Genomic DNA, 27,633 nt, shown 5'->3' with positions numbered 1-27,633 from the left:
TGTGGCTCCCTGTGGGAGATTTTATCTTTGACCCTGCTTTGTGTCAAGTGACATCTTCTTCATGTGTGCATACAGTGTGTATTTCTGTTCTGTTCCCATCAGTGCTCCCGAAGCTGTGCAGGAGGTCTTCAGCACCGGGCTGTAGTCTGCCAGGATGAAGATGGCCACAGTGCTACTTACTGTGATGCAGCCTCCAAGCCCCCAGAGTCAAATCGCTGTGGCTCTGGACCCTGTCCACACTGGAATTTTGGGGACTGGGGAGAAGTAAGTCATGTGGTCCCCTGATGTCATCAGCTCAAAAGACAAAAGTAACATGCCTCCTATTGCTGGGCACTGTGGGATGATCTGATCTCACTATTTTGTGTGGAAACAGATTTTTAAAAGTTCTTTTGCAAGAAGCACTCACTCTGGAGCATTCCCAAGATAGTATACATTGTACAATTCAACAAAACCTGATGTGCAGGCCTGTGTGTGTGTGTGTGTGTGTGTGTGTGTGTGTGTGTGTGTGTGTGTGTGTGTGTACCTGTGTGTATGCCTGTATGTGTGTGTGTGCTACCACTGTCCTTCAAATGATGGATATATGTAACCATTTAAACTTTTTAGGAAATTAGATTGATATAGGTACAGAAAACCAGGATGACATTTTATACTATGATTTATTCTACTGCATGTCATTTATTCAACTAATCTCCTTTAAACTAAATAGTTGTAAATTATTAAGCATTTCTTTATACCCAAACACTTTTAGGCCCCATAAATGTAAAGGTAACTGAAATGGTAACTTTCACTATTAACAGCCTCCAACCCCCATGTTTTAGATGGAAAGAAAGAAAAGAATTGCTTAATGTTTTTGTGTAGGTGAATATTTCTGTCTTGCCAGACAGCTCCCAAATAACCACATGGAGACTTCTTATTAACTATTAAAGCTTGACCGACAACTTAGGCTTCTTTCTAACTAGCTCTTATAACTTACTAACCTGTTTCTGTTAATTTACTTTCTGCCTTGTGGCTTTATTACCTTTATACTGCCCATGGTGCTTCCCTGCTTCCTCCATACCTGGCCGTGGGCTCTGCCTTCTTCCTAGCATTCTCTCTGCCCTGAAAATCTTGCCTAACTATTGGCCATTTAGATATTTATTAAACCAATCACAGTGACACATCTTCATACCACATAAATAAATATTCCACAGCACTTTTGAATGGATAAATTACTCAATTAGTTTTATTTTCCTTTTCTCAGGGTGACTTTAGCACATAAATTCTCATCACAAGGAATTTAAAAATCATCCTTTAAAGGGATACTTTAGCTGACAACTGAAATGCATCAAATTCCTTTTTAAAATATACTTTAAACCCAACATTGCAGATAACACTTAAATATTGAATAAATAAATATAATCTTTCAGAATTTAGGAATGCATCTCAGCTTCCAGAGTGCTTACCTAGTGTGCATGAAATGGTGGATTTGACCCCAGACCACAAAAACTGAGTGTGCTATGTGCCTCTAAGTGGAGGCAGGAGGGTCAGAGTTCAAAGTCACCCTCAGCTACACAGGGAATTCCAGGTCAGCCTGGGTTACATGAGCCCTTGTCTCAACAGAAGGAAAGGAAGAAATATAATGTTCTTTGGAAGTTAAGTGGGTATAAACTTTCCCGTTTTTATTTTCAGTGCACGCAAACATGTGGTGGAGGAATAAAGTCAAGGTTCGTGATATGCCAGTTTCCCGATGGCCAAATGGCACAAGAACACAACTGTGAACTGCCCAAGCCACCTAGCATGATGCAATGTCATGTGCATGCCTGCCCTGATGATGTGTCCTGGTATCGGGGACCATGGAAATCGGTACGATAGTAATTGTAGTCATGTTACCATGTTCTTTTTACATGAATTTCCTCTTTGTAAATTGGAAAATTCACATACTATCTCATCTGATTACTACGTCTACGACCATCACCTGTCCTGCCATGTGTATTGAAGTCAACAATTTGAGTAGGAATTCATTCAAGTACTGTAATTACAAACGTGTATGTAATGGTTTTATATGTATTTACTTTATATGTGAATTTTGAACTAATTGAAATGCTTTCCTTCATTGCATCTCTGACCTCCCCTCTGATTAACTGGATTTGTGCATAATGTTAACATTTTACTTGCAATCATGGCAGATTAAGGCTGTGTCTTGTTTGAGCTTATGACTATACGTGGCTTTTGTCTGTCATTATCCAATAACTGATCCCAAACCAAATAACATTCTTTTAAAATTTATTTCTTTGCTGTTCAATTGACTGTTTGATTTAGAAATGTGAAAATAGTAAAGACAAAAATATTTGCTTATATAGATTGTTCATAGTTTGTTAAATACATCATAGAGAAGTATGATTTACATAGTAATTTATTATGAATATCCATTTTTCCACTATGTGGACTTACTATCATTTAGGAATATTTTAATTTTCTGTTTTTTGAGTCATACACAAAACTCATAGATAGTGCTGATGAATGGCTTATTTTCTCTAATATTTTTCAAATATCTGAAGTCTAATTCACAAACATATTAAAATTAACATTTTTATCATCTTTGAATTTTTAGATCATGAATAAATGAGAATTGCCTTTCAGATGAAAAGCTGATTTAAACAGTGATCTATTTATAACCAAACTCACAAGCCAAGCCATTTTTGTTCCAATTAAGGAGAAATCTAGTCACTAACTGGAGACTGTGTTGTTTGTAGTGGCTTTATGTTTTAGCTTAGTGGGGCTGTTCTTCAGTGCACAAGTTTTAAGCAACTACCTGTGTCTCTGCTTCATGGTAGGCACTGAAACACCTAACTGTAATGATTTTGAGATAGATTTTCCATCGGGGTCAGTGCACTGCCTGTTTTGGTATGTTTCATTGGTGCTCAGTCACATCATTTCCCCTTATTGTCTGTAGCAGATGCTACACCACCGTGACAGAGCAGACTGTATGGAACACAGTGCTTGAAATAGTTCCTATCAGGCCATTTCTTTGAAAACACGGCTGGAACCTGCTCTGTTTAATGGATAGAACAGCGTGTCTAAAGTTTAGGACAGAAATTTACTTCAAGTTATAGAATATCAGAATTACAGTGGTTACTTGTAGTCAGTGCTAGTGAGGTCCAAGTACGCTTCCGTTTGATACCTCCTAAAAGTGTACACCATGGCAGTTACAAGTGTCTGTTATCTGACCCTGTATTCAAGTGATACATTTGTATATAAATCATGTCCAAGGTGAGAAACCTGGATGTACATTATGTCCTCTGTACAAGCAACTTTTCAACCTCATAGAAATAATCCATCAAAACAATACCTAAGACTATAAAACAATAAGAGAGAACTACAGAAATCCTTTTACTATAAAACTCTTTCAAAAGCAGTTAATTGAGGAATTTTAGTCTTTGCACTAGTGGAGAACTGTGATATCTATATATTTTGATCATTGAAAGTGAAGTTTTAAAAATAGCTCAATAAATGTTTATGCCAGAATTTTTACAAACCTATTTATTTCCATGTGTAAAGATATATATCATTAGAGTGCCTGGATTTCTGTTATTGTATGAAGAATATTTATTTTTTCAGTTAGTCTTTTATATTAAAAGGACTCAGGGGATCTGAAGTTTTGTTATCAAAACCAGGATATATATATATATATTTGCTTCTTCTTTCAGTGTTGCTACATTTTAGCCAAATTTCAGAATACCTCTTCTAACAGATACTTTCATGAGTAACATTACATTCTATAGACCCTGCTCATTCAGGTAGAAAGTTAAGGGAATTTATATGTATGTGCATGAATGAATGACATTCATCTTTTTATTTTAAAGGGAAATATAAAGAGTGTATAAAATCATTATTGAAGTGTTTTAGAAAAAAGTATAATAATATTCCTAACTTTTCATGTTCTGGGAAATTTTGTGTTGTAATATCAAAAGGAATAAATGAATCATAATGTGTGCTTGTTAATTGAATTGCTACATTTATGTAATTAGCTAATGTGAATGCATTGTACATTAACCATTTTTTCATTAATGTTGTGTCTTTGTGCTTTGCATAATGTGTGTGTATGTTGTATTTTCATCCCTTGCATTATTACCTAAATATTTTAAAGCAACTGACATTGTAATGAATGACTCCTTTCTTTGGTGCTGTTTTTCTTACGTAACAGGCTATTAATGTCTCTTATTAAAAACTAACTGTTAAAAGTGAATATTTTCATAATTTTTCTGAGTATTTGCATACATTATTGTAATTTTCTAGATAACTCTTTTACAAATTAATATAGCAATGTAAAAGTGTAAGATTTACTATCTACCTGTCCACTTCAAACTACTAGAAAGGTTTTTATTTTTTATGTACTGTAAGCAATGAATAAAACTTAGTGGTGGTTATTATTGAAGCTAAAATCAGATGGGTAGCTTGTGAGCAGCATAATCTTTTAATAGGATCATCATACTTAACACAATTGAACTATTGGAGAAAAATGCTTTTAAAAATATTTCCTTTTATTTCCCCCACGGTTTCAAATGATTTCCCTAGAATTCATTTCCCTGGAATGATTTTGTTTACCATGTGGAATGAACTCTTGTTTGATAAGTAAATACTGTGTTCTGGGGTTGAGAACAACACGACAGGAAGTAAGGAAAATGCCATTCCTTAAAGACCCTTTCTCCTAGAAAACGTCATAAAGTTGTTCTTTAATTCAAAGTTTTCTCTTTGAAGCCCTTTCACTCAGGTGCTTTTCTTAAGTGTTTCTGGGGGAAGGAATAATCAAATAGGAATACCCAGAGGAAAAAAATCACTCAATCTCTAAGTGGGATACATGCTACACAAGGCCTTTCAGAAATGAGCTGGTGGTCCAAGCATACACACCTGACTTCACAGTTTGTCTTGTAATGGTTTTGTGTAACAAGGCTGATAAATGGCTGCAACCTCTGTATCTCTGGGTGAGCCTAAGAGCAGCTCAGGCCGCCTGCTCCCCTCTCACTCCCTGCCAAAGCCAGCAGCTGCACAGGAGCAAGGTAATGTGTGGGGAAACAATTCACAAAACAGTCATTTATTTCAACTGTTTAAAGAACAGTAAAGGTACCTATGGTAATTATTTTCTTAAATTGGTGAAGAGAATATATAAATACAATAAGTAGTTTGGAAATATATTTTTGTAAATGTGTGTGTGTGTGTGTGTGTGTGTATGCATACACATGACAGTGTATACTTGTGAATATCAGAGGACAACTTGCAGGAGTCAGGCCTTACTTGCACCATGTGGAAACCAGAGATTAAATCCAGGTCATTAGTTTGGAGGGAAGTTCTTTTGCCCACTGAACCATCTTGCCACCCCTGAAGATCAATTTTTAAATTAAATTTTAAAATTAAGTTGTATTTAGCTGGTTACACATTGAAAAATGTATTCACAGTTTGCTTATCATATTTATTACCACATCTTTTTATAGCACATTCATTTGTTCTCAAAAATAATATATGTACTTCAGAGTGGGCACTCTGGTGGTCACTATAACTCAAATTGATGCAGTCCTATGAGCAAAGACTTGACAATTTAATAATGAAACCGCAAAGTAAATGCATTTACAGGCATGGAGTATTACATTTGCAGTAACAGCCAAGTGATTTATGATATTGAAGACTCATAAATATTTGGAGCTTGATATGTTAGAGTAAACCAAGGATTACTGATGAGGGTTACACTTGGAAGCAGAGGAATTCTGCTAGTAAATCCTTCTAGAAAACTTAAACCAATAAGATGTATTTCTTCATAACTTGGGTTATGGTGAGGAGGGTCTTGTTCTACTGTCAAACAGTGGGTGTTTCTGCACAGCGCTACAGCCTCCTGTTTGTACATGTGGATTTTATGCCTCACAAAATAGTAGGTGGACTTACAGATTGTCCTACATATGATGCTCTGAAAATAGTAAAAGCAACTGAGCTGGATCCTGGATATTTTTGACATGTGACCTAGGAAGAACCCAAGGAGATATCCTAAAGGAAGAGTGTTTGTAGGTTTTGATGCCACTGCAGTTATAATTTAGAACATAAAGCATGTCTCTGCATAAATGGGATATGCAACATTTTTGATATTTACATGTTAAATAATATGAAAATACCCAAGTGTCTGTGGCATTTCTACTGGTTTCCCCTGTGAATGCTTTAGATGTGTAAGCTTCTCTGGAAATACTAGATTTTTTTCAGAAGAAACTGCTCTGTGCTCTATAGTGACTTGGCTGAGTCTGCTTGTAGAAGCTAGAAGAACATTCTTGGTGTTACAAAGGTCATGTGTGTCAGCTTTTTGTAGTTTGAGAAAGCTGTATTCTAGCTTCTATGAAATCATAAGAGTCTAGACATTAACATTTTTTCATCTACTTCTTTTATGTTTCTAGACAACTAATTAGTAATGATTTGACTGTATCTATTTCTCTTAACATGTTTTTGTTGTGTTCTCTTATTTTTGTACATTGTATCTAGAAATTAAAATATGATTATTTGATTTAGAAAAGAAACACAAACATGAATTTTAAAGGATCATGTGAATAATATTAAATATAACTTATAGATTTTATGAAGTTAAGGAAATTTTTCTATCATTGAAATATTTGTTAACTACTTAATTGTTAAGAAGTATTAGAATACGTGAATGGGTTTTGAAAATGTAGTTCAGCCTCCTAATTCAGTTCAGAGCATATTATGTATCCAAAATGTGATTTTAACTATTTCTAACATTGAAATCTTTAGTTGCAGAAATCCCTCAAAGAAGTGAGCTCATCAGTGTGCACTCTCACCATGGACTAGATACTGGTGTAAAATCAAGTGCAGCAATCATTTTACAAATTTGTCTTAAATGACACCATTAAGTTCTTTAATATTTTAGGAGTTAATTCTTTGAATTTTAACAAATATCTACCTTTGAAACTACAAGATCTCTAACTGTGAAAAATTTGGAAACCATTTAAACAGATTATAAAATTTGACTTTGAAGTTTTAAGGATATGTGTGTGGTAAAATAACATCACATAAATATTTTTCAAGCATTTGAGAATGTTTGGGGGAGGTTTCCAAAGCCATTGCTTTCTGTCAACCACTGCTCAGTCTCTTCCTTATCTCAAATGAAAGATTGTAGGTAGCTCATGGGCACTCCTTAAAACATTAACAAATGCAGAACAAGCTTGCTTCTGTAATGAAAGTTAGTAGGTTCATCTTCATGAGCCCATTTCTCTCCATGAGTGTGGACACAACTCCCCAGACCTCTTTGTGCTAAAAACTAAAGCAAAAACCAGTGTATCTTCTTGTTTTTGTCATGGGGACGTAGGGTATCTTCTCAACACAGAGAGAGAACCCTGAGTTGACACGTGTGTTGACTCAGAGGTCATCAGTGAATATATGTGAGCCTTAGAGACTCAGTGTATAATACTGAGGCATGGGGACAGTGATGGCCTCTTCTGCTGGAAAGGCAGACATATCACAGGTGCAGTGTGTCCAACTAGTCCATAGCCCAAACTGCAAAGGTTACATTTTCGTTTTGGATTTTAAAAATAAATAGAACTTCTTAAAATAGTATTTTGGGGTGAGGTTGCTGGGAAGATGGCTTAGTGGGTATAATCTGGGACTTGAGTTTGAATCCTCTCAACCCCTGTAAATAAAGCTAGATAGAGTAGTGAGTGCATGCAGTCCCGATTCTCTGACGATATGGGCCAAGGAGGCAAACAAATATCTAGAAACATGCAAGCCAGCTATCCCAGCATGCCCTGTGATGAAGAAAGACACATGGTGGGAGATGAGAACAGACACCAGGGACTGTTCCTGACCTCTGCCTATGAAACATGATATGCATGGGTCCACACTTACATAAAAACACATACATACTGTACATACAAAAAATAGTGTTTAGTACCTATAAGGCTATGAATTTCTGACTTATGCTTTTCAAAGACTATGACTTAGACATTCAAATATATGTGTGGCCAGAATGCTTAGTAACATCTATAACTCTTCATCAGCTAGAGTCAAGAAATTATTATCATTATTTTAGGTGTTTTGAGACAAGCTTGTTCCAAATTCTCAGTATCCAAGGGTTGTCTCAGTATCTTGAGAATTCTGCCTCTACTTTTCAGTTCCGGGGTTACAGGCAGTTGCCTCCATGGATAGTCAACAAAGAAAAGGTATGGCAGGAAATCATGTGCATATCTGTAGATCCCAGTACTCAGTAGGCTGACAAGGGAGTTGAAGCCCTGTATATAGCAAGATACTATCTCTACAAAAGCAACAACAAACATTTAAAGGGCAAGAGATGATGGCTCAGCACTTAGGAACACTGGTTGTTCTTTCAGAGAACCCATGTTCAATTCCAAGCACCCACACAGTGGCTCATAAACATCTGTAAATCCAGTTCCCGAGGATTCAGTGCCCTCTTCTGGCCTCTATGGGTACTGGATGCATGTGGTATATAAACACAAATGCAGGCAAACACTCATAGACACAAAGTAATATAAATATCTAAAAACAAACAAACAAACAAAAACAAAACAAAACAAAAACCAAATGTAGCGTTTGTCAGGGCTCTACAGAAACAAGAGGCCCCTTTTCTCTCTGGTGTCCATTCTATTTGTGCTCTTGGTGCTTTTCTATATTAGTCACTTTGACTATAGGGGCAGTAAAAGATTAAAAGGAGGAAAGAAATGAGCACATATAGTGAGGCTGAATGCCGTGACTCACACCTGTAATGCTAGCACAGGAGAGGCTAAACAGACAGTCAGAAATTTCATGCCAGCTGGGCTATTGAGCAAGACCTTGAAAAACAAAACAAAACAACAACAAAAATGCTACCAGCAGTCAAGCATTTTAACATCTTTTTTAATTTTTAAAAGTTTAAATTAAGCCAATCTTAATTTACATACCAATCCCAGTTCCCTCTCCTCCTGTCCTCCCATTCCCCCACACCATCTTCCCATCCCACCCTCATCCACTCCTAAGAGAGGATGAATCCTCCCATGGGACATCATCAAAGTCTGCCACATAATTTGGGGCAGGACCTAGGCCCTCCCCTGTGTATCTAGTCTGAGAGAGTATCCCTCCATAAAGAATGGGCTCCAAAAAGCCAGTTCATGTACCAAGGATAAATACTGGTTCCACTGCCAAAGACCCCACTGCCCAGATCCCCCAACTGATATCCACATTCAGGGGGCCTACTTTGGTCTTATGCTGATTCCCCAACTGTCAGTCTTGAGCCTGTGAGCTCCCACTTGCTTAGGTCAGCTGTTTCCAGCATGGTCTTGACCCCTTTGCTAATCACTCCTCACTCTCTACAACTGTCCAGGAGTTCTGCTCAGTGCTTAGCTGTGAATCTCTTTTATTTACAAAAATACCTTTTTCAAAAATCAGTTCCTCTTGGTCTACCTCATTCTACTTTGAAAATAATTTGGTGTATAGCTGATGCACTTTTGTTCAGTGTTTTGCTAAGTGGCTTTCCTCAGAAGGAAGATGAGTGTTTAGAATCCCCTGGGATTCTTGCCTCCTGTTCTGACTATTGAGCTCTGCTCTGCAAAACCAGAGATGCTGTGTACCAGTCATGTGGGCACATAAATCAATGTGAGATTCCTTATTGTGCTTAGGATTTTGAAAAGAAAGGAGGAAAAAAGAGAGAGAGAAAGGAACAGTTGATTTGATGTACATTTGCAATAGTATGCCAAGCACTGTATTATAAAATTCCATCATATGTAATATTGCAGCATAAACAAAAGCAACATGCTTTTACATAGTTAAAGTAATATTCTGCATCACAAACAAATTTAACACATCTTTGCCAAGTTAAAATAATATTCTCGGACACATAACTGTTTGTAATTCCAGTTCCAGGGGACCCGAAACCCATGGCAAAACACCAATGCACATAAAATAAAAATACATAAAATTTTAAAAATTGGGAAGTATTTTCACTATTCTCACACTAGCTACTGGTTTTTGTTGTCTCAAAATAAGTACAGATCACTGCCCCTGGATGAGTGTGAACTCCAAATAGGAACTCTAGACCAGATGGTATGAAGAAATATGAAATTCTCCATATCCCTTCAGTTAAAAATAAATTACAAACTTTAAAGTAATGTCAGTTTTCCCTGAGTGCTTCTTGCTGAAATAATGCTTATGCCAAGTGAGATGGCTCAACTCTTTAATCCCAGTACTCAGGAGGCAGGGGCAGATAGATTCTTTGAGTTCCAGGCCAGCCTGGTCTACATTGCAAGTTCCTGACTAGCCAGGGCTACATAGTAAGAAGACCCTGTCTTAATAATAATGATGATGATGATATAATCATAATTCTGATGCCTGAATTTTGAATTAGAGTTGCATATAGTACTACCTCTAGCAAAATAAAATTGGGTTCAATAGTATCTGCACTGGTGGAATTTTGTTGTTTTGTTTTTAACAATTTGACATAAATTAGAGTCACCTTGGAGAACTGCTCAACTGGGCATTGGTGTGAAAGGGCATCCTCTTGACTGCGTGAGCTTACTGTGGATAGTGCCTGCCTCTGAAGGCAGTCCTTATAAAAGAAAGCAAGTCAAGCAGCCATCCTGCTGTAATTTAAAAAAAAGCAACCATTCAACAGGGTTCAAGAACGGGTTTTGTTCTGTTTTTTTAATTAGGGAAAGGAATAATAATAATAATAATAATAATAATAATAATAATAATAATAAAAAGAAAAGAGGAGAGAGGAGACCAGCCTCCAGAGACAGGAGCAGCAGGAGAGAGGAAAGAGGGGCAGATAGGGGGAGAGAAAGAAAAAGAGAGAGAGAGGCAAAGAAGGGGAAAGAAAGAGAGAGGAGGATGGGAAGTGGACAGGGCCCTTTTGAAAGAGAATATAGTGAATATGCACAGATGGTGTTCTTAGTGGCTGTATCCTATCACAACCCCAAAGACAGGTCAGGACAGATGCCCGAATACTAACACATCCCCCATGGGCTCTGTTTCAGTTCCCGTCTCCATATTCCTGCTCTGACTTCTCTCAGAGATTATCAGATTTCCCCCTCCAGGATTTGGGCCTGTGTTTATCACAGCAACAGAGAAGCAAACTAGAACAGCACCATTGCAAATCTGAAATCACCTCAGCTCTTACTAAAGAGCATCAGTTCTGTACCTGAGACCTTTAGTCATCAGTCACAAGAGATTTTTTTTCCACTCTGGTTTTCTAATACATATGTCCATGTGGTAATTGTTTCTCCATGAGAATTAACTTAACTTTGCTTCGAGCTTGGTATTTGAAACAGAATAGAGTAGTAACCTTTGCAGCTACTGAGACAATCTTACCAAGTAGATGCTAGTAGGTTATCATTAAGTATCCCCAGTGAGTCAGACACTTGGATTATATATGAGATCATTCAGGTTGCATTGCCCAAATTAGAACTGTAAAGCCATTATGTGTATATGAAAATGTATGTACATATAGTCAAAACAAAAGCTTAGAGCATGAAATAGAAATTTAAAAGTTATGATTGGTACAGAGATCTCAACAGAAGGGAATGGGCTGAGTATATTTGCTAGATGGAATTTTTTGTTCTTCAGTTTGGGAGCCAAACATTTTGCAAATTGATTTGACTTAAAATCTCAACTGTCAAAAGTTATGAAATTTAAGGCTGATTAGGTACAAGGCAAGGGAATAAGGTATTTCAGCAGTAAATAATTTTCAAAGCCAAATGCTGTCTCATTGAAGCTGCATAGTTGAAAGATATCGACCACAGGTTAAAACAGCAACATTTCCAACTCTATCAATTTCCAAATGTCAGCATCACCTTTCAGGAAATGCTGTGTGTAGCAACAAGATGTTATGTGTATATTTCATTTGTTTTCTTGTTGTAAACAGTGACATTATTGTACTGCCTTAATTATTTTATTCTTTGACGTGTAACAAAAAACTTTACCTGTAGAAGTTTTTTGTCCATTGTAGTGGGTGTTTCTCTGTGTAAAGCATCTGCAGGGGGTCCATGTCTGAGGCAAACTGCCTGCAGAAGACCTGCTCTGAATTATGTAGGCATGTCTGGATTCCTGGAGATCTCACAAACAATACTGCTTCTGGGGCTTAGGTACAGTTTTTCTGTCATTTAGAGATTGCTATATTAGGATTCTTTGGAGAGAGAGAGAAGAAAAGGGCTTCATGTTGTACTCCTTGGATCATTATGTTTCTGTGTTCTGACCTGCCACTCCATTATTTCTCTGCTAAGAACATGTTTTGGTCTTTCATTTTATAAAAAATCCAAAAAGGAGTAAACACAACCACTAAAATGTTATTTTAAAATTCTCCCGCAAAAAGGCTATCGTTAAGATTTTCCAGTTATGAAAATTTAAATATACTTCCCCATTGGCACATACCAAGCTTTAGTTTTGAATAAAGACCCAAACAAGGCCGATACATATATGAGATAATAATTTCATAAATATTGAAAACTTAATTGACAATTTGCAATCGTCACTGAACCAGGAGAGACAGTAAGGACCAACTGAGTGTCTGGAATTTCATCCAAGCCACTCTGTCTGTTGCACTTTGGTGCTTCTGGTACAGTCATGCTTCTCTTAGTGGAAATGATTTATTTCAAGTTTGTGGTAAGTAGGGATTCCAAGCCTTAAGAGTAAGATACACTTTCTGTGGCCTTCACTCTCCTGAAATAGAAAGTTTTGTGAACCCCCCTACTACTAGGTGAACATCCCTTTGTTAGCTGTATAGACAATTTAGTTGTTGCCTTATACAGAGTAAATAAGCAATTGGAGTGGATGAGAGTCATGTGCCTTTAAGCATTTACATCGTCAACAGATGGACCTTACTATTATGAAAACAACAGGAGTTGACGTATTTAGGAGTGGAATAGTCATTTCATCTGATCATTTGATGCCATCTAAAAATTATTTTTAAAAGAAAGAATCAGGGGACTGGGGGTGTAGCTACACTTGCTAGAGTGCTTGCCTGGCACACACAAAACCAGTATACAAAAACCAGGAGTGGTGGCACACACTTGTAATACTAGCACTTGGGAGTCAGGGTGGGGCAGTAGGGACCAGAAGTTCAAGGTCATCCTCTGTTACATAGAAAGTTTAAGGCCAGCCTAGCTGGATATAGGAGATTTTCTTAAAAATTAGGAAATAAGTAAAATTCAAGAAAATGTGCAGGCCACGCTAAACTGAACAGTAGTACCTTGCTTAGTTTTGTTCAGGATTGTTTGTTTGGAGACAGGAGCCCAGGGTCCACGCCTATGAAGCTAGCATTCTTTCGACTCTGCTATCTCCCGAGCACCCAATAGTGTATTTTCTTATTGTAAATGTTGTGTTTCTTATTGTCATTATCAATATACTTGAAATTATTTAATACATTAGGAAATTAAAATAAATGTCTGAGAAGAAAATTTCTGGTTATATCAACTTGGGTTTTATTTTCTAGTAGCTAAAAAAACTAAATGACCCAATTCTTGGCCATTTATAAAGTGGTTTTGAAAAACTTTTTCCATAAGTGTTTTGCAATTATATTGCAAAATTATGAGGTCCCCTTCTTGGTGTGTTTTTCCTTATCTTTCAATGAGGAGGAATGAGGAAGAAGCAGTGGTCCACTTGTTAAAAGCTAGTTCTAATTCTTATCTATTGAGCTGGAATAAATAAATGGCCTTATTGGAAGCCAATTCAGGATGGATTATTGTCAAATATACTTAGCAAAAGTCATTTTAGAGAACTTGTGATGATACATATCTATCTATAAAATTCATCTGGGAAATTATGGAAAAGAATTTACATGAAGGATTTTTTTAAAAACATTTTTAAGTCCTTAATGGCATATGTTAGTAGCCTCTGAAAAGATTTAATGTTGATGTCAGAGTCCATCTCTCATGTTGTTTCTAATAACTTTTCTAATATTGTGAGTTAACTATTCATTTATTATTTTTAGTAAGAAATAGTTAATCATTACAAATTTGTGGACACTCATGGGTTTCATTATGATGTTTTCTTAATGTCTACACCATTTGTCTTCCCCACCGACCTCACCTACCCCTCTTCTTCAGATTCCCTTCCTCTTTTTCTTCTCCATCAGTACATATTCTGTTTTCACGTACTCTTGTTAAAGTTTGGTTATTGTTTCTGGAGGGAAGGAGCATAGGATGTCTGTCTGTGTCTGTCTAATTTCACCCACAAGATCAGCTCCAGTTCCATCCCATATCTCTGAAAATGCCATGTCATGTTCTTCTTAATGGTTGGATACAAAGGCACTCTGTACATGTAGCAGGCTTTTTTTTTATCCACGTATTGGCTGATGGCCAACTACCTCATTCTAAGCCTATGTGGGTCTCTCTTTTGTGTGTTGACTTTATTTCCTTCATATATACAACAGGAGTAGAACAGCAAAACCATAAAGTAGATGTGGTTTTAATTTTGTGAGGGACTTCATACTGCTTTTAATAATGATTATATTAATTTACACTCCAACAGTTGAATATTAGTTTTACTACTTATTCTTAGAGAAGTATTAATACAATTTACATGACAAACATAAAAAATATCCCAGTTAAAGAATAAACTATGTATGCACTTTCATGGGAATATAGGTGTATTCATAGAGAACTACACTAAAGCAAATGAAATACACATTTGCAATTTTTATAGTTGTAATTTTAAATTCTATTCTTTAGACCAGACTTCAGATTTTTTTCTCAGATAACTACAACAGGATCTTCAAGGATTAAACTGAAAATGATTATTAGTATGTTGTTGCCTGGTATTTCCTGAGGAGTCATGGACAATTGTCTATTCACTCCAGATGCAGCACTAGCTGCAGACCAAAGAAAAGATTCCATTAAAGCCCAGCTTGATCAGCCAATGAAGTTTTGTGGTTACTTACTAGAACATGAGGAACATCATTAGAAGAGTGATATCTCACTAAAGCCAACTCCTCGAGCTCCTTGTACAAACTTCAGGCTGCTCTGCCAGTCTCCTGTCCCTAGGAACTGTTCATTGTTTGTAACCTCAGAGACAGTCTTGCTGAGACTTCACTTTTGTGAGCTTCCTGGTTGGTCTCAGTGTCTCATTCTGCTCTCAAGGAGGGAGTTTCGGTTCAGAGCAATTAACCATATAGCATGGGTAAGAAACAAGTGAATTTGGAATGTTCTAGTTCAAACCAGTTAGGTGTCCCCAGTGGACTTTGAGCCATGTCAGAGAAGTACAGGGAGTGAATGAACACACACTTCTCTGGTCTGTGTTGTATATGGTGTACTGCAATGTTCACTTCCTCACAGAAAGGAAAAACAAACAATTTCTAACACATTAAATTGGCAACAAGAGATACTGAGGTCTTCCTATTTTCCATGCTTCTCTTGAGTGTGTCTGTTCTTGGTTTGTTTATTGTTCAAGAGAAGAAAGAGGCAGAGAATAGACAATTAGATGCATGCTGAATGAGCAAATGAGAAACAGAATTTGAAAGAGGGATCTGTAATAGCCAATCTAAGCACACATAGTTTGAATCAAAGATCCTTACAGATTGGTCAAAGACAAATATCTATTATTATAAAGCAAGACACTTAAAAGAAAGGGAGGCAGTTTTTCGAAAGGAAATGATGCTTAAGCTCAGTGTGGAACAGCAATGAAGGTGCAGTGGCATTGATGAGGAAGGAAATGGTGTATGTGGGCACCCTGAGGTGGGGTGGGCAGAGTACGTTCCAGGGAACGACATTATAGACTGCTTCATTCACTGACTTTCATCGTTGTTATTTACTGGACTCCATTTGTGGTACAGAAAGCATCTTTACGCCCCAGTGTGCTGTCCTGTAGCAGTCTTCTGGTTGTTAATTGATTCACATTTTTTACAGTTTTCAAAGTGCTTAAATGTTCTTAGGGTTTTTGTTTGTTTGTTTAATCATTTCTTCACATAAAGAAAAAAATCTCTCTTTTGCCTTCATAGATGTGATTTTACTAATGTCACATAAAAATGGAGTTTTGTACTGGGCTGGTTATGCATCACGATGGTAGAAAGCAATAGATGTGATCCAGGGACATTATGTCAGTGCTAGCTAGCATGTGTACTAATTATCAGAGTGACGGTATGCTTCCCACAACTGTCAGAAAGGATACAGTTCTGGATTAAACAAGTTTATAAACATCTGGAGAAGCAAAGGCTCCCACGTGTTAGATCAAGACAACCTCCATTTCCTCATTTGGTTTTCTTCAGCAGTTTGTGTCTTTCAAGCTAGTCAAAACGTCTCCATAATCAAGTCATTTATTTTTCTGTCATCTTTACCTGGAATTTTATTCTATAATTCTACACAACAGTTCTGTAAAAGGAAGAGTATGCCTGTTCTAGAGTTAATTCTTATCAGTGTACACTGAATTCTCTCAGAATAGGAAGTTTCTGATCACCTGAAGGCATGGAGGGGCTCCATTTTATCACTCACAAACTGTGCATTTCCTTCAAATGCCCTGTTTTTGTTCTTAACAGAAATTTTCATTCATTTCATTTGTAAAAAGCATTGACTGAGAATATCTGATTATTCACTATCATTGTATAGGGAGCAGCTTGTGATCTTGTGGTTATAAACCATCTTCAGCAGTTGGAGGAGAGGGTGAGAATTTAGATAAGGAAGGAGACAACAGGAGAGGAGGGTGGTGGGTGTGATAAAAATATGTTGTAGATATGGATGAGAAATTACTGTGGGACCCACTATTCTGAATAAACAATCCACAAGTTTTGAAAGAGTGTAGGAGATGCAGGCGACTTTTAAGAAAATATCATTGACAAGAACGCAAGAAAGGAGCTGTATGGCATTAATAAAATTCCAGGGGAATAATAAGATATCAGTGGTTTAAAAGTTGAAAGAAAAAGAACAAATATTTCTGTGGCACCAGAGGAAACAAGGGCTGTTTTATGGGTTCCTGTGAGATGGATTGCTTTGTACAGTTTTCACAGTCCAGAATGCAGTGTGGTTTGAGTGAAGAAGTAATGTTCCACTGTTGTTTTTGGTGTTGCTACCTCTTTCCAATGAAAACATAATTCTTTGCATAGCATCTTCTCTTTTACTTTAGAGAAATTCCCACATGGCATTCATCAGACGTGATAAAATACTCCAGTTACTCTTCCTTAGGACTTGGGGAAAACCGATCTGTACTTGTTCAGAACTCAAGGAAAAGGGTTTTATTTTAAGTCCATCCAAAGCATAAATTACTTTCAAATCTTTGATTTGGGGGGCTTTTGTAGCTTGGAAGACTGTGCATGTGTGTGCGCGTGTCGCGTTTGTGTGTTTAGACAAATTTGGGGCCTGTAGAGAAGTAAAAGAACCCGGGATAACTAATCGAAGAAAGAAAATAGTGAGCACTGTTTAACATTAAAGAGTGTGGAATATTATTGTACCTCAAAATTTTCATGATAATGAAGCTGGAGTAATGGTTCGTCAGTGAAGAGCGCTGCCTGCTCATTAATTCCTATGGCAGCTCACAACCATCTGTAACTCCGGTCTCGGGACATCTAGTGCCTCTGCAGGCCCTGCACATGTGGTTCACAGACATGTATGGAGGCAGGACACCCTTACACATAAAATAATATGAAAAAACATGATGACAAGTTATATAATGCAAAGTTTGAAAAGAATCTTGATTAAAAGTGGATGTATTGTGAAGTAAGAAGAGTAAGAATTAAAGGCAAAAGAACAGCATTGCCGTTTCTTGAGCAAAGGAGAAATATGCTTGAAATTATGTTTTTAATTAAGTTTACTTTCATAAAAATATTTTTTTTATGAAATATGTTTATATAATTGGTTTACATTCAGAATGTGTTTAGTAGCGGTTTGGATTAAACTAGTCATACTCCAGGTAAATCCAGTAAACTAGGATGAGGTAGAAGAGAAAGAGTGGAAAACAAAGAGAAAACTGTTCTGCTTCCTTAGAGTTGACTTTTCTGCTCCACTCTGTGTGAGTCAGCGTTCCGGGCAGAGATACTGCTGAATTTAAATGAAAGTCTCCAGTTCAGTCTCTTCCCTGGTTGCCTTTCTTTCTTTCTTTCTTTCTTTCTTTCTTTCTTTCTTTCTTTCTTTGCTTTTCTTTCTATTTTCTTTTTTGTAAGTGAGTTGGTCTTTCTCAGAAATATCTGTAATATCCTGCAAGTTTACTTGTCATTTCTTGGAGTCTCTTTAAAAGACATTTCCAAGAGTAGCCATACACAGACAATATCTGGTTGAGGTGTAGCAGACAAATACATAAGACTTTCCATGTTGTCTGTGAACTAGTATTATTCTCTTAAGGACTTAAATTGTTTCCTTTCACAACTCTGTAGGACTTTTACTGTGTAGTATTCATGATGCTTAATATCTTTAGTGTTTTGTTTTCATGAGTTTCATCATGTTTAATATTACTTAGGACCAACCATGCATAGTTCATTTCATGCAGAATATGCATCATTAGCTTATAACTACTTTGCCAAAGACAGAGATGATATACATATGTAATATTATGTTTGGAAAGGAACTAATAGAGAGTCATGAAGGCTGTCTTTTAAATATCACAATTCAAAATTATAAAAATGATACAAGTCTAAGAAAAAACACTCTGTATGTGTTTATTGTGTTAGATAATTATCATGCTCTCCAAAATGATGTGTTTGATAGTGCATAATATATGTTTATTAATGTACAATGTTATATTAAAAAATAAACAGTGAAGGAAAGAAAACGTAAGGTCATATGCATATCTGTGGCCAAGATGAGTATGGCATAGAGGTAGGTCTAATTCAGAAGTGCTTTTGGACAATGTATGGAATTCCCAAGAGACTTTCACAGAGCTGAGTAGGCCCTAAAGATGGTAGAAGGAGAAGAGACCACCAGGGGCATGCTAAAAGTTATCAAGGCACTGAGCTAATTGCCCGTGCAAATGGAATGTGGCATTTCAAAACTACGAAAGGCTAAATTATTCCCAAATTGATATATATTTTAAGATTTATTTCTAATTATGAATATATGTGTGGGATATATATATATATGTGTGTGTGTGTGTGTGTGTGTGTGTGTGTGTGTGTGTGTGTGCGGGTGTGCCAACAGAGGCAAGAAGATGTCATTGTGTTCATGGGAGCTAGAGTTATAGGAGGTTTTTAGTCACTGGATATGTGTGCTGGGAGCCAAACTTGCATCTTCTACGAAATCGCTAGTAAGTTTAAGACTTATTTTGGCTGAGTGTGGTGGTGCGTATCTTTAATCCCATCACTCCAGAGGCAGAAACATGCAGATTTCTGTGCTTTCAAGGCCATCTTGGCTTACATAATAAGCACCACCATGTCATCCAGGGCTACACGGTGACATGCTATCTTGAAAACAAAGAACAAATGACTTTAACTTATGTATGTGTGTACATGAGTCTACATGAGTGTGTGCACATAAGTTCATGTACGTGCATATACACATACATACAGAGAAGCATTCATGTTTACACGTGTGTGCACATATGTTCATGTACATGCATATACACATACATACAGAGAAGCATTCATGTTTACACACACACACACACACACACACACAGAGGCACACACACATGAGCAGAGACTAGAGAGGATGGTGGGTTCTGGAAGAAGCTGGAGTTACAGGTTTTTGAAACAGAACCAGCTTGTTTTGTGGGTGGTAGGAGCCAACTGTTGGTCCTCATGATTAAACAGCTAGCACTCTTAATTGATAGCCTCTCTAATTATAAATATGTGTGTGTGTGTGTATGTGTGTGTATGTATGTATACATATTATATATATATATACACATATATAATACAATGTCTAACATTCTCACAATCTATTATGTATTTCTAAATGAATTAAATCTCCACCTCTATTTAAAAAAATTTTTTTACTGTATAAGTTGAAGAGCTGATGATAGAGAGATATTCCTTCCATATTGATACAAATAAGAGTTGTCTGGGATCCATGTCTTCCTTGTGTGACTTTTCCATGGTTCATCTATCATGCTGAAGTTATCAGTACCCTTTCTGAGAACTCATGAAGAAGATCAATAGGAGAGGTATCTAATATTTTGTAAGGATCTATATGAGTAATAAGCTTATATTGGTCAATCTATACTTCCCATCTTATGTGGGTCTTTATGAGGAGTTTGTAGGAATGGTGCTTTAATCTCTCTTTCCTACTAGAAGAAACTGGTACGAAAGCAGTGTTCTGTGATAAAGCCAAGCTGTTTACCACACTACACTAGCCTCATGCATGGAATTATATTTTCTTTTTTTTATTTTTTTTTATTTTTTTTATGCATATAGAGTATTTTTTATTTAATTTTATATAACAAAGTCCAATTAAATGAAAACAAACATTTATACACAATATTTGGGAATTTGGGCGTCGTTCTTTCCAAACTACTTCCTGCTGGTAAGGGGCGCTGTCTTGGGGGATTCGAAGAAGATTCAGATATCCTAGCTGTAGTCTGTAGGGCTGTTTTGTCCAGCTGTTTGGAATGTAGGATCAGCTTGTACTCTGTTTCAGGCGGTCTGGTGTGATCAAACCACATTAGTCTGGAAGGAATCCACATCTTTTCATTTTCTGTGGAAACAAAAATAGAAATACTTTTCCCCAGTAACTTGTTCTTCAACTTAAATTTTGAAGTCAAAGCGTTTTTTTTTTTTTTATTATTATTATTATTTTACATGTCGATCCCAGTTCCCTCTCCCTCCCTCCCTCCCTCCAAGCCCTCCCTCCCTCCTTCCCTCCCTTTCGCCCTCTCTACCCTCTCCCATGCACTCTAAACACCCTCCCCTCCCAACCCCCCACCACAATACAATATGTAGGGGAATGCCATCCAGTTGGGGTCATGTAGATCTGACAGGTCCTGTGAAGTAGGGACTAGGGCTTCTCTCCTATCTCTAGAATAAGGCAGTTATCCCTCCATGGGGGATATGTTTGCAAAGTCCTTTTGTGCACCAGGGTTACATCCTGGCTCCACTGTCTGAGGTCTCTTAGACTGCTCAGACCTTCTGGCTGAGACCCATATTCCGGGGGGGTCCGAGTCAGACCCCTGTTGGCTTCCCAGCTATCAGTCTAGTGGCCCTTAGCTCCTCCTTGTTCAGGTAAGCTGTCTCTATGTACTTCTACCGCATGGTCTTGTCCTCTCCATCTGCTTCTGGGTTCTAGTTTGACTCAGTGTTTATGTATGGGTGTTTGCTCCTGTTTTCAACAGGCATTAGTTGAGGACTCCATGGAGAAGTTAGTTGTTGATCTCACTCTCCGGGGAAGGGCATTTATGATAGCCTTTCCACGGAAGCTGAGATTGTTAGTTGGGAGCAATCTTGTAGTTCCCTCGACCTTTCTTTGTGTTCAACTTTATCTTCAAACCAATATTGGCTCCCTCTTTTATGTTCTCTCTCTCTGTCTCTGTCTCTCTCTTTCCTATTTTCCATTCCTAACCAGGCTCAATCCTCCTGGTCGCACATGCCTTCCTCTCCTCCCTCTCATTTTCTCCTACTTCTCTCTCCATTAGCTGTCCTCCCCCACTATACCTGAGGTCTGGGGGACTTGTCCCTTCCCAGTTCTGTGAGGGACTTTATATGAATCTCTTAGAATACAACTTGTATCCTAGTTCCTCTGGTGATGTGAATTATAGGCTGGTGATCATTTGATCTAGGTCTAAAATCCATATATGAGTGAGTACATACTGTGTTCCTCTTTTTGTGACTGGGTTACCTCATTCAGGATGGTTTCTTCAAGTGCCATCCACTTGCCTGCGAATTTCAAGATACCATTATTTTTTTCTGCAGAGTAGTATTCCATTGTGTAGATGTGCCACATCTTCATTAACCATTCTTCAATTGAAGGGCATCTAGGTTGCTTCCAGGTTCTTGCTATTACAAATAGTGCTGCTATGAACATAGTTGAACAGATGTCTTTGTTGCATTGATGTGAATCCTTTGGGTATATGCCTAAGAGGGGGATTGTTGGTCCTGTGGTAAACTAATTCCCATTTTCCTGAGGAACCGCCATACTGATCTCCAAAGTGGCTGTATGAGTTTGCACTCCCACCAGCAGTGGAGGAGTGTTCCACTTTCTCCACATCCTCTCCAACATAAGTCATCACTGGTGTTTCTAATTTTAGCCATTCTGGCAGGGGTAAGATGGTATCTCAAAGTTGTTTTGATTTGCATTTCCCTGATAGCTAAGGATGTGGAGCATTTTCTTAAGTGTCTTTCAGCCTTTTTGATTTCCTCCATTGAGAATTCTTTCTTCAGTTCTGTACCCCATTTTTTAATAGGGTTATTTGGTGTTTTGTTGACTAGTTTCTTGAGTTCTTTGTATATTTTGGAGATCAGCCCTTTGTCGGATATAGGATTAGTGAAAATCTTTTCCCAGTCAGTGGGCTGCTGTTTGGTCTTGTCAACTGTGTCCTTTGCCTTACAGAAGCTTCTAAGTTTGAAGAGGTCCCATTTATTAATTGTTTCTTTCAGTGTCTGTGCCCCTGGAGTTATGTTCAAGAAGCGGTCTCCTATACCAATTTGTTCAAGGGTACCTCCTACTTTCTCTTCTAAGAGGTTCAATGTGGCTGGATTGATGTTGAGGTCTTTGATCCATTTGGACTTGAGTTTTGTGCATGGCGACAGACATGGGTCTATCTGCAGTCTTCTACACACCCTCATCCAATTGTGCCAGCACCATTTGTTGAAGATGCTGTCTTTGCCCCATTGTATAATTTTAGCTGTTTTGTCGAAAATCAGGTGTTCATAGGTGCGTGGATTAATATCAGGATTTTCAATTCGATTCCATTGGTCTACCTGTCTATTTTTATGCCAATACCAGGCTGTTTTCAGAACTATAGCTCTGTAGTAGAGCTTAAAGTCAGGAATGGTGATGCCTCCTGATGTTCTTTTATTGTATAGGTTGTTTTGGCTATCCTGGGTCTTTTGTTTTTCCATATAAAGTTGATTATTATCCTTTCAAGGTCGGTGAAGAATTGTGGTGGGATTTTAATGGGGATTGCATTGAATCTGTAGATTGCTTTTGGTAAGATTGCCATTTTTACTATGTTTATCCTACCTATCCAAGAGCATGGGAGGTCTTTCCATTTTCTGGTATCTTCTTTAATTTCTTTCTTTAGAGTCACAAAGTTCTTATTATATAGATCTTTTACTTGTTTGGTAAGCGTTACACCAAGATACTTTATGTTGCTTGTGGCTATTGTAAAGGGTGATGTTTCTCTGATTTCTTTCTCTGCCTCTTTGTCGTCTGAAAAAAATAGGGCTACTGATTTTTTTGAGTTTATCTTGTATCCTGCTAGTTTGCTGAAGGTGTTTATCAGCTGTAGGAGTTCCCTGGTAGAGTTTATTGTGTCGCTTATGTAAACTATCATATCATCTGCAAATAGAGACAGTTTGACTTCTTCCTTTCCAATTTGGATGCCCTTGATCTCCTTTTGTTGTCTTATAGCATTAGCTAGAACTTCTAGTACGATATTGAAGAGATATGGAGAGAGAGGACAGCCTTGTCTTGTTCCTGATTTTAGAGGAATTGGTTTAAGTTTCTCTCCATTCAGTTTGATGTTGCAGTTGGTTTGCTGTATATTGCTCTTATTATGTTTAGGTATGTTCCTGTTATCCCTGACCTCTCTAATACCTTTATCATGAAAGGGTGTTGAATTTTATCGAAGGCTTTTTCTGCATCTAGGGAGATAATCATATGGTTTTTCTTTTTCAGTTTGTTTATATGGTGGATCACGTTGATAGATTTTCGTATGTTAAACCATCCCTGCAATCCAGGTATGAAGCCTACTTGATCATGGTGGATGATTTCTCTGATGTATTTTTGAATTCGGTTTGCCATTATTTTATTGAGTATTTTTGCATCGATGTTCATCAGGGATATTGGTCTGTAGTTTTCTTTCTTAGTTGTGTCTTTGTGAGGTTTGGGTACCAAAGTTATTGTGGCCTCATAAAAAGAGATTGGCAATAAACCTTCTGTTTCTATCTTGTGGAACAGTTTGAGGAGTAGTGGTATTAGTTCTTCCTTGAATGTCTGGTAGAATTCTGCACTGAATCCATCTGGCCCTGGACTTTTTTTCGTTGGAAGGCTTTCGATGACTGCTTCTATTTCATTTCGGGTTATAGGTCTATTTAAGTTGTTTGTCTGTTCTTGATTTAATTTTGGTAAGTGATAGTTATCCAGAAACTTGTCCATTTCCTTTGAATTTTCAATTTTTGTGGAGTACAGATTTTCGAAGTATGACCTGAAAATTGTCTGGATTTCCTCTGTGTCTGTTGTTATGTTCCCCATTTCGTTTCTGATTTTGTTAATTTGCATGTTCTGTCTCTGCTTTTTCGTTAATTTGGATAAAGGTTTATCAATCTTGTTGATTTTCTCAAAAAACCAACTCTTTGTTGCATTGATTTTTTGTATTGTTTTCCTGGTTTCTATTTTGTTGATTTCAGCCCTCAAGTTGATTATTTCCTGGCGTCTGCTCCTGCGGGGTGAATTCGCTTCTCTCTGTTCTAAGGTTTTCAGTTGTGCTGTTAATTCATTTATGTGACTATCCTCTGTTTTCTTCATATGGGCACTTAGTGCAATGAACTTCCCTCGTAGCACTGCTTTCAAGGTGTCCCATAAGTTCGGGTATGTTGTATCCTCATTCTCGTTGAATATTAGAAAGTCTTTAATTTCTTTCTTTATTTCTTCTTTGACCCAGGAGTGGTGCAATTGCACATTGTTAAGTTTCCATGAGTTTGCAGGTTTTCTGCTATTTGTATTGTTGTTGAATTCCAATTTTAAAGCATGGTGGTCCGATAAGATACAGGGGACTATTTCTATTCTCTTGTATCTGTTGAGGTTTGTTATGTCTCCTAGTATGTGGTCGATTTTAGAGAAGGTTCCATGTGGAGCAGAGAAGAAGGTATATTCTTTTGTCTTTGGATGGAATGTTCTATAGATGTCTGTTAGCCCCAGTTGAGACATAACTTCTGTTAATTCTTTTGTTTCTTTGTTGAGTTTCTGATTTGTGGTCCTGTCTAGTGTTGAGAGTGGTGTATTGAAGTCTCCCACTATAAGTGTGTGAGGTTTTATATGAGCTTTGAGTTTTAGTAGTGTTTCTTTTACGAATGTGGGTGGCTTTGTATTAGGGGCATAGATGTTCAGAATTGAGACTTTGTGTTGATGGATTTCTCCTGAGATGAATATGAAATGACCGTCTTCATCTCTTTTGACTAGTTTTGGTTTGAAGTCTAGCTTGTTAGATATTAGGATAGCTACGCCTGCTTGCTTCTTATTTCCATTTGATTGGAAAATCTTTTTCCAAACCTTTACCCTGAGGTAATGTCTATCTTTGGAGCTAAGATGTGTTTCTTGTATGCAGCAGAAGGATGGATTCTGTCTTCGTATCCATTCTGTTAATCTGTGTCTTTTTATAGGTGAGTTAAGACCATTAATGTTGAGGGTGAGTAAGGACCATTGATTGTTGATGGTTGTTTGATTTAGGTTTGTTGTTGGCAGTGGTATTGTGAATATATTTGTTCTGCTTCACCCTAGGTTTCTGGTGTAGTTGGATTATCTGTTGCCTACATTTTTGTGGGCGTAGTTACCTTCCTTGGGTTGGAATTTTCCTTCCAATACTTTCTGTAGGGCTGGATTTGTAGATACATATTGGGAAAATCTGGTTTTGTCATTGAATATCTTGTTCTCTCCATCTATATTGACTGAGAGTTTTGCTGGATATAGTAGCCTAGGCTGGCATCCGTGTTCTCTTAATACTTTTAGAACATCTATCCAGGAGCTTCTGGCCTTTTGGGTTTCCATGGAGAAGTCAGGTGTAATTTTGATAGGTCTGCCTTTATATGTTACCTGTCCTTTTTCCTTCGCTGCTCTTAATATTCTTTCTTTATTCTGTATGCTAGGTGTTTTGATTATTATATGTCGAGGGGTCTTTTTTCTTTGGTCCAGCCTATTTGGGGTTCGGTATGCTTCTTGTACTTTCATGGGCATGTCCTTCTTCAGATTTGGAAAGTTTTCCTCGATGATTTTGTTGAATATGTTTTCAGCACCTTTGAGCTGGGCTTCCTCACCTTCTTCTATTCCTATTATTCTTAGGTTTGGCCTTTTCATGGTGTCCCACATTTCCTGGATATTGTGTGTTAAGGATTTGTTGGATTTATGGTTTTCTTTGGTCGATGAATCTATTTCTTCTAGTTTATCTTCTGCGCCTGAGATTCTCTCTTCCATCTCTTGAATTCTATTGGTTATGCTTGTGTCCGTGGTTTCCGATTTTTTGCCCAGCTTTTCAATTTCCAGCTTTCCTTCCATTTGTGTTGCCTTTATTTTCTCAATTTCGGTTTTCAAATCTTGAACCGTTTCCTTCACCTGGTTAATTGTTTTTTCTTGGCTTTCTGTACTTTCCTTAAGGAATTTGTTCATTTCTTCCACTTTTTTGTTTGTTTTTTCCTCTATTTCTTTAAGGGATTTTCTCATATCTTCTTTGAGGGCCTCTATCATTTTTATGATGGTGATTTTTAAGTCATACCCTTCTGCTTCCTCTGCTTTGTTGTTGTGTTCCATTCTAGTTGGTGTAGATTCCCTAGATTCTGGTGGTGTCATGTTTGTCTTTCTGTTGTTAGGTGTTCTCTTGTATTGCCTTCTTCCCATAGTTTCTTCCTGTAGGTGTTGGTGGTGTCTCTTCCCTCTCTCTATGGTCCTTCCCAGATGGGCTTATGTGGATCAAAGATTCAATGTCTGTATCTCTGTGTGGTCCAAGCTCTCTAGGAGGCTTCTCTCTGGCCAATAGCCGGCAGAAGAGGACGAGGGCTGGGCTGGAACTTGAGAAGGTTTTGCAGGGTAGTGGGATCTCACTGGAAACTGGCGCTCTCCAGCTGAGACCTCGTTCTTTGGCAGGGGCCCGGATTTGGGGGTCAAGGATCTTGCCTGCAGGAACTCCAAGTGGACCCGCAGAGATAGGCGGATCTCTGGGAGGGGCCTGGGACTCCAGCAGGGGCTGGAGGCGGGGTCAGGGACCAAGCCGGTGGAAATTACAGGTGGTCCCATGTGGATAGTCAGGTCTCCTTTGTTCGGAGTTGCTCCGAGAGGTCTCCGAAGTAGGGTGGACTGTTGGCTCCCCCCTCTGTCCCAGTGCTCAACCAGAGCGGCAGGACCGTAGGTGGGGTAGGGCACAGGGTAGGGGGGTAGGCTGGAGGTTGGGATGGGTGGGGGTGTATCAGAGCTCCAAGGGTGCTCTCAAAGGGGACCGGAGACAGGAGCAGCAGGATCAGGGGCCAATCCAGGGAGTTCAGGCGGGGGAGGGGGGAAAAGAGGTTGAAGGGGACAGGCAGCCCCGATTGGGCCCAGACTCACCTCTGGCCAATAGCCGGCAGAAGAGGACGAGGGCTGGGCTGGAACTTGAGAAGGTTTTGCAGGGTAGTGGGATCTCACTGGAAACTGGAGCTCTCCAGCTGAGACCTCGTTCTTTGGCAGGGGCCCGGATTTGGGGGTCAAGGATCTTGCCTGCAGGAACTCCAAGTGGACCCGCAGAGATAGGCGGATCTCTCATGGAATTATATTTTCAAAGCTTTTGTTGTCTATATTGGATGGCTGCTAGGATAGAGATGTGCAAAATACAGATATAATGTATTCAGAAAATAAAACTTCTCTCTCA

At 38.1% G+C, this 27,633-nt stretch overlaps 1 protein-coding gene across 1 annotated transcript in view; it reads left to right on the top strand.

Moving 5' to 3' along the window:
• Positions 1-27,633, top strand: part of Adamts20 (ADAM metallopeptidase with thrombospondin type 1 motif 20) — a 132,045-nt gene that overhangs the window by 79,651 nt on the left and 24,761 nt on the right. The window contains exons 27-28 of the mRNA XM_051189727.1: positions 103-264; positions 1,669-1,842. Of these exons, the coding sequence (XP_051045684.1) occupies positions 103-264; positions 1,669-1,842 (336 nt within the window). The remainder of the gene's footprint in view (positions 1-102; positions 265-1,668; positions 1,843-27,633) is intronic.

The sequence above is a fragment of the Phodopus roborovskii genome, unplaced genomic scaffold (assembly GCF_943737965.1).
Source record: "Phodopus roborovskii unplaced genomic scaffold, PHOROB, whole genome shotgun sequence".
Taxonomy (NCBI): Eukaryota; Metazoa; Chordata; class Mammalia; order Rodentia; family Cricetidae; genus Phodopus; species Phodopus roborovskii.
The sequence above is the reverse complement of the archived record's forward strand: the minus strand, read 5'-3'. Positions and strand labels throughout refer to the sequence as shown.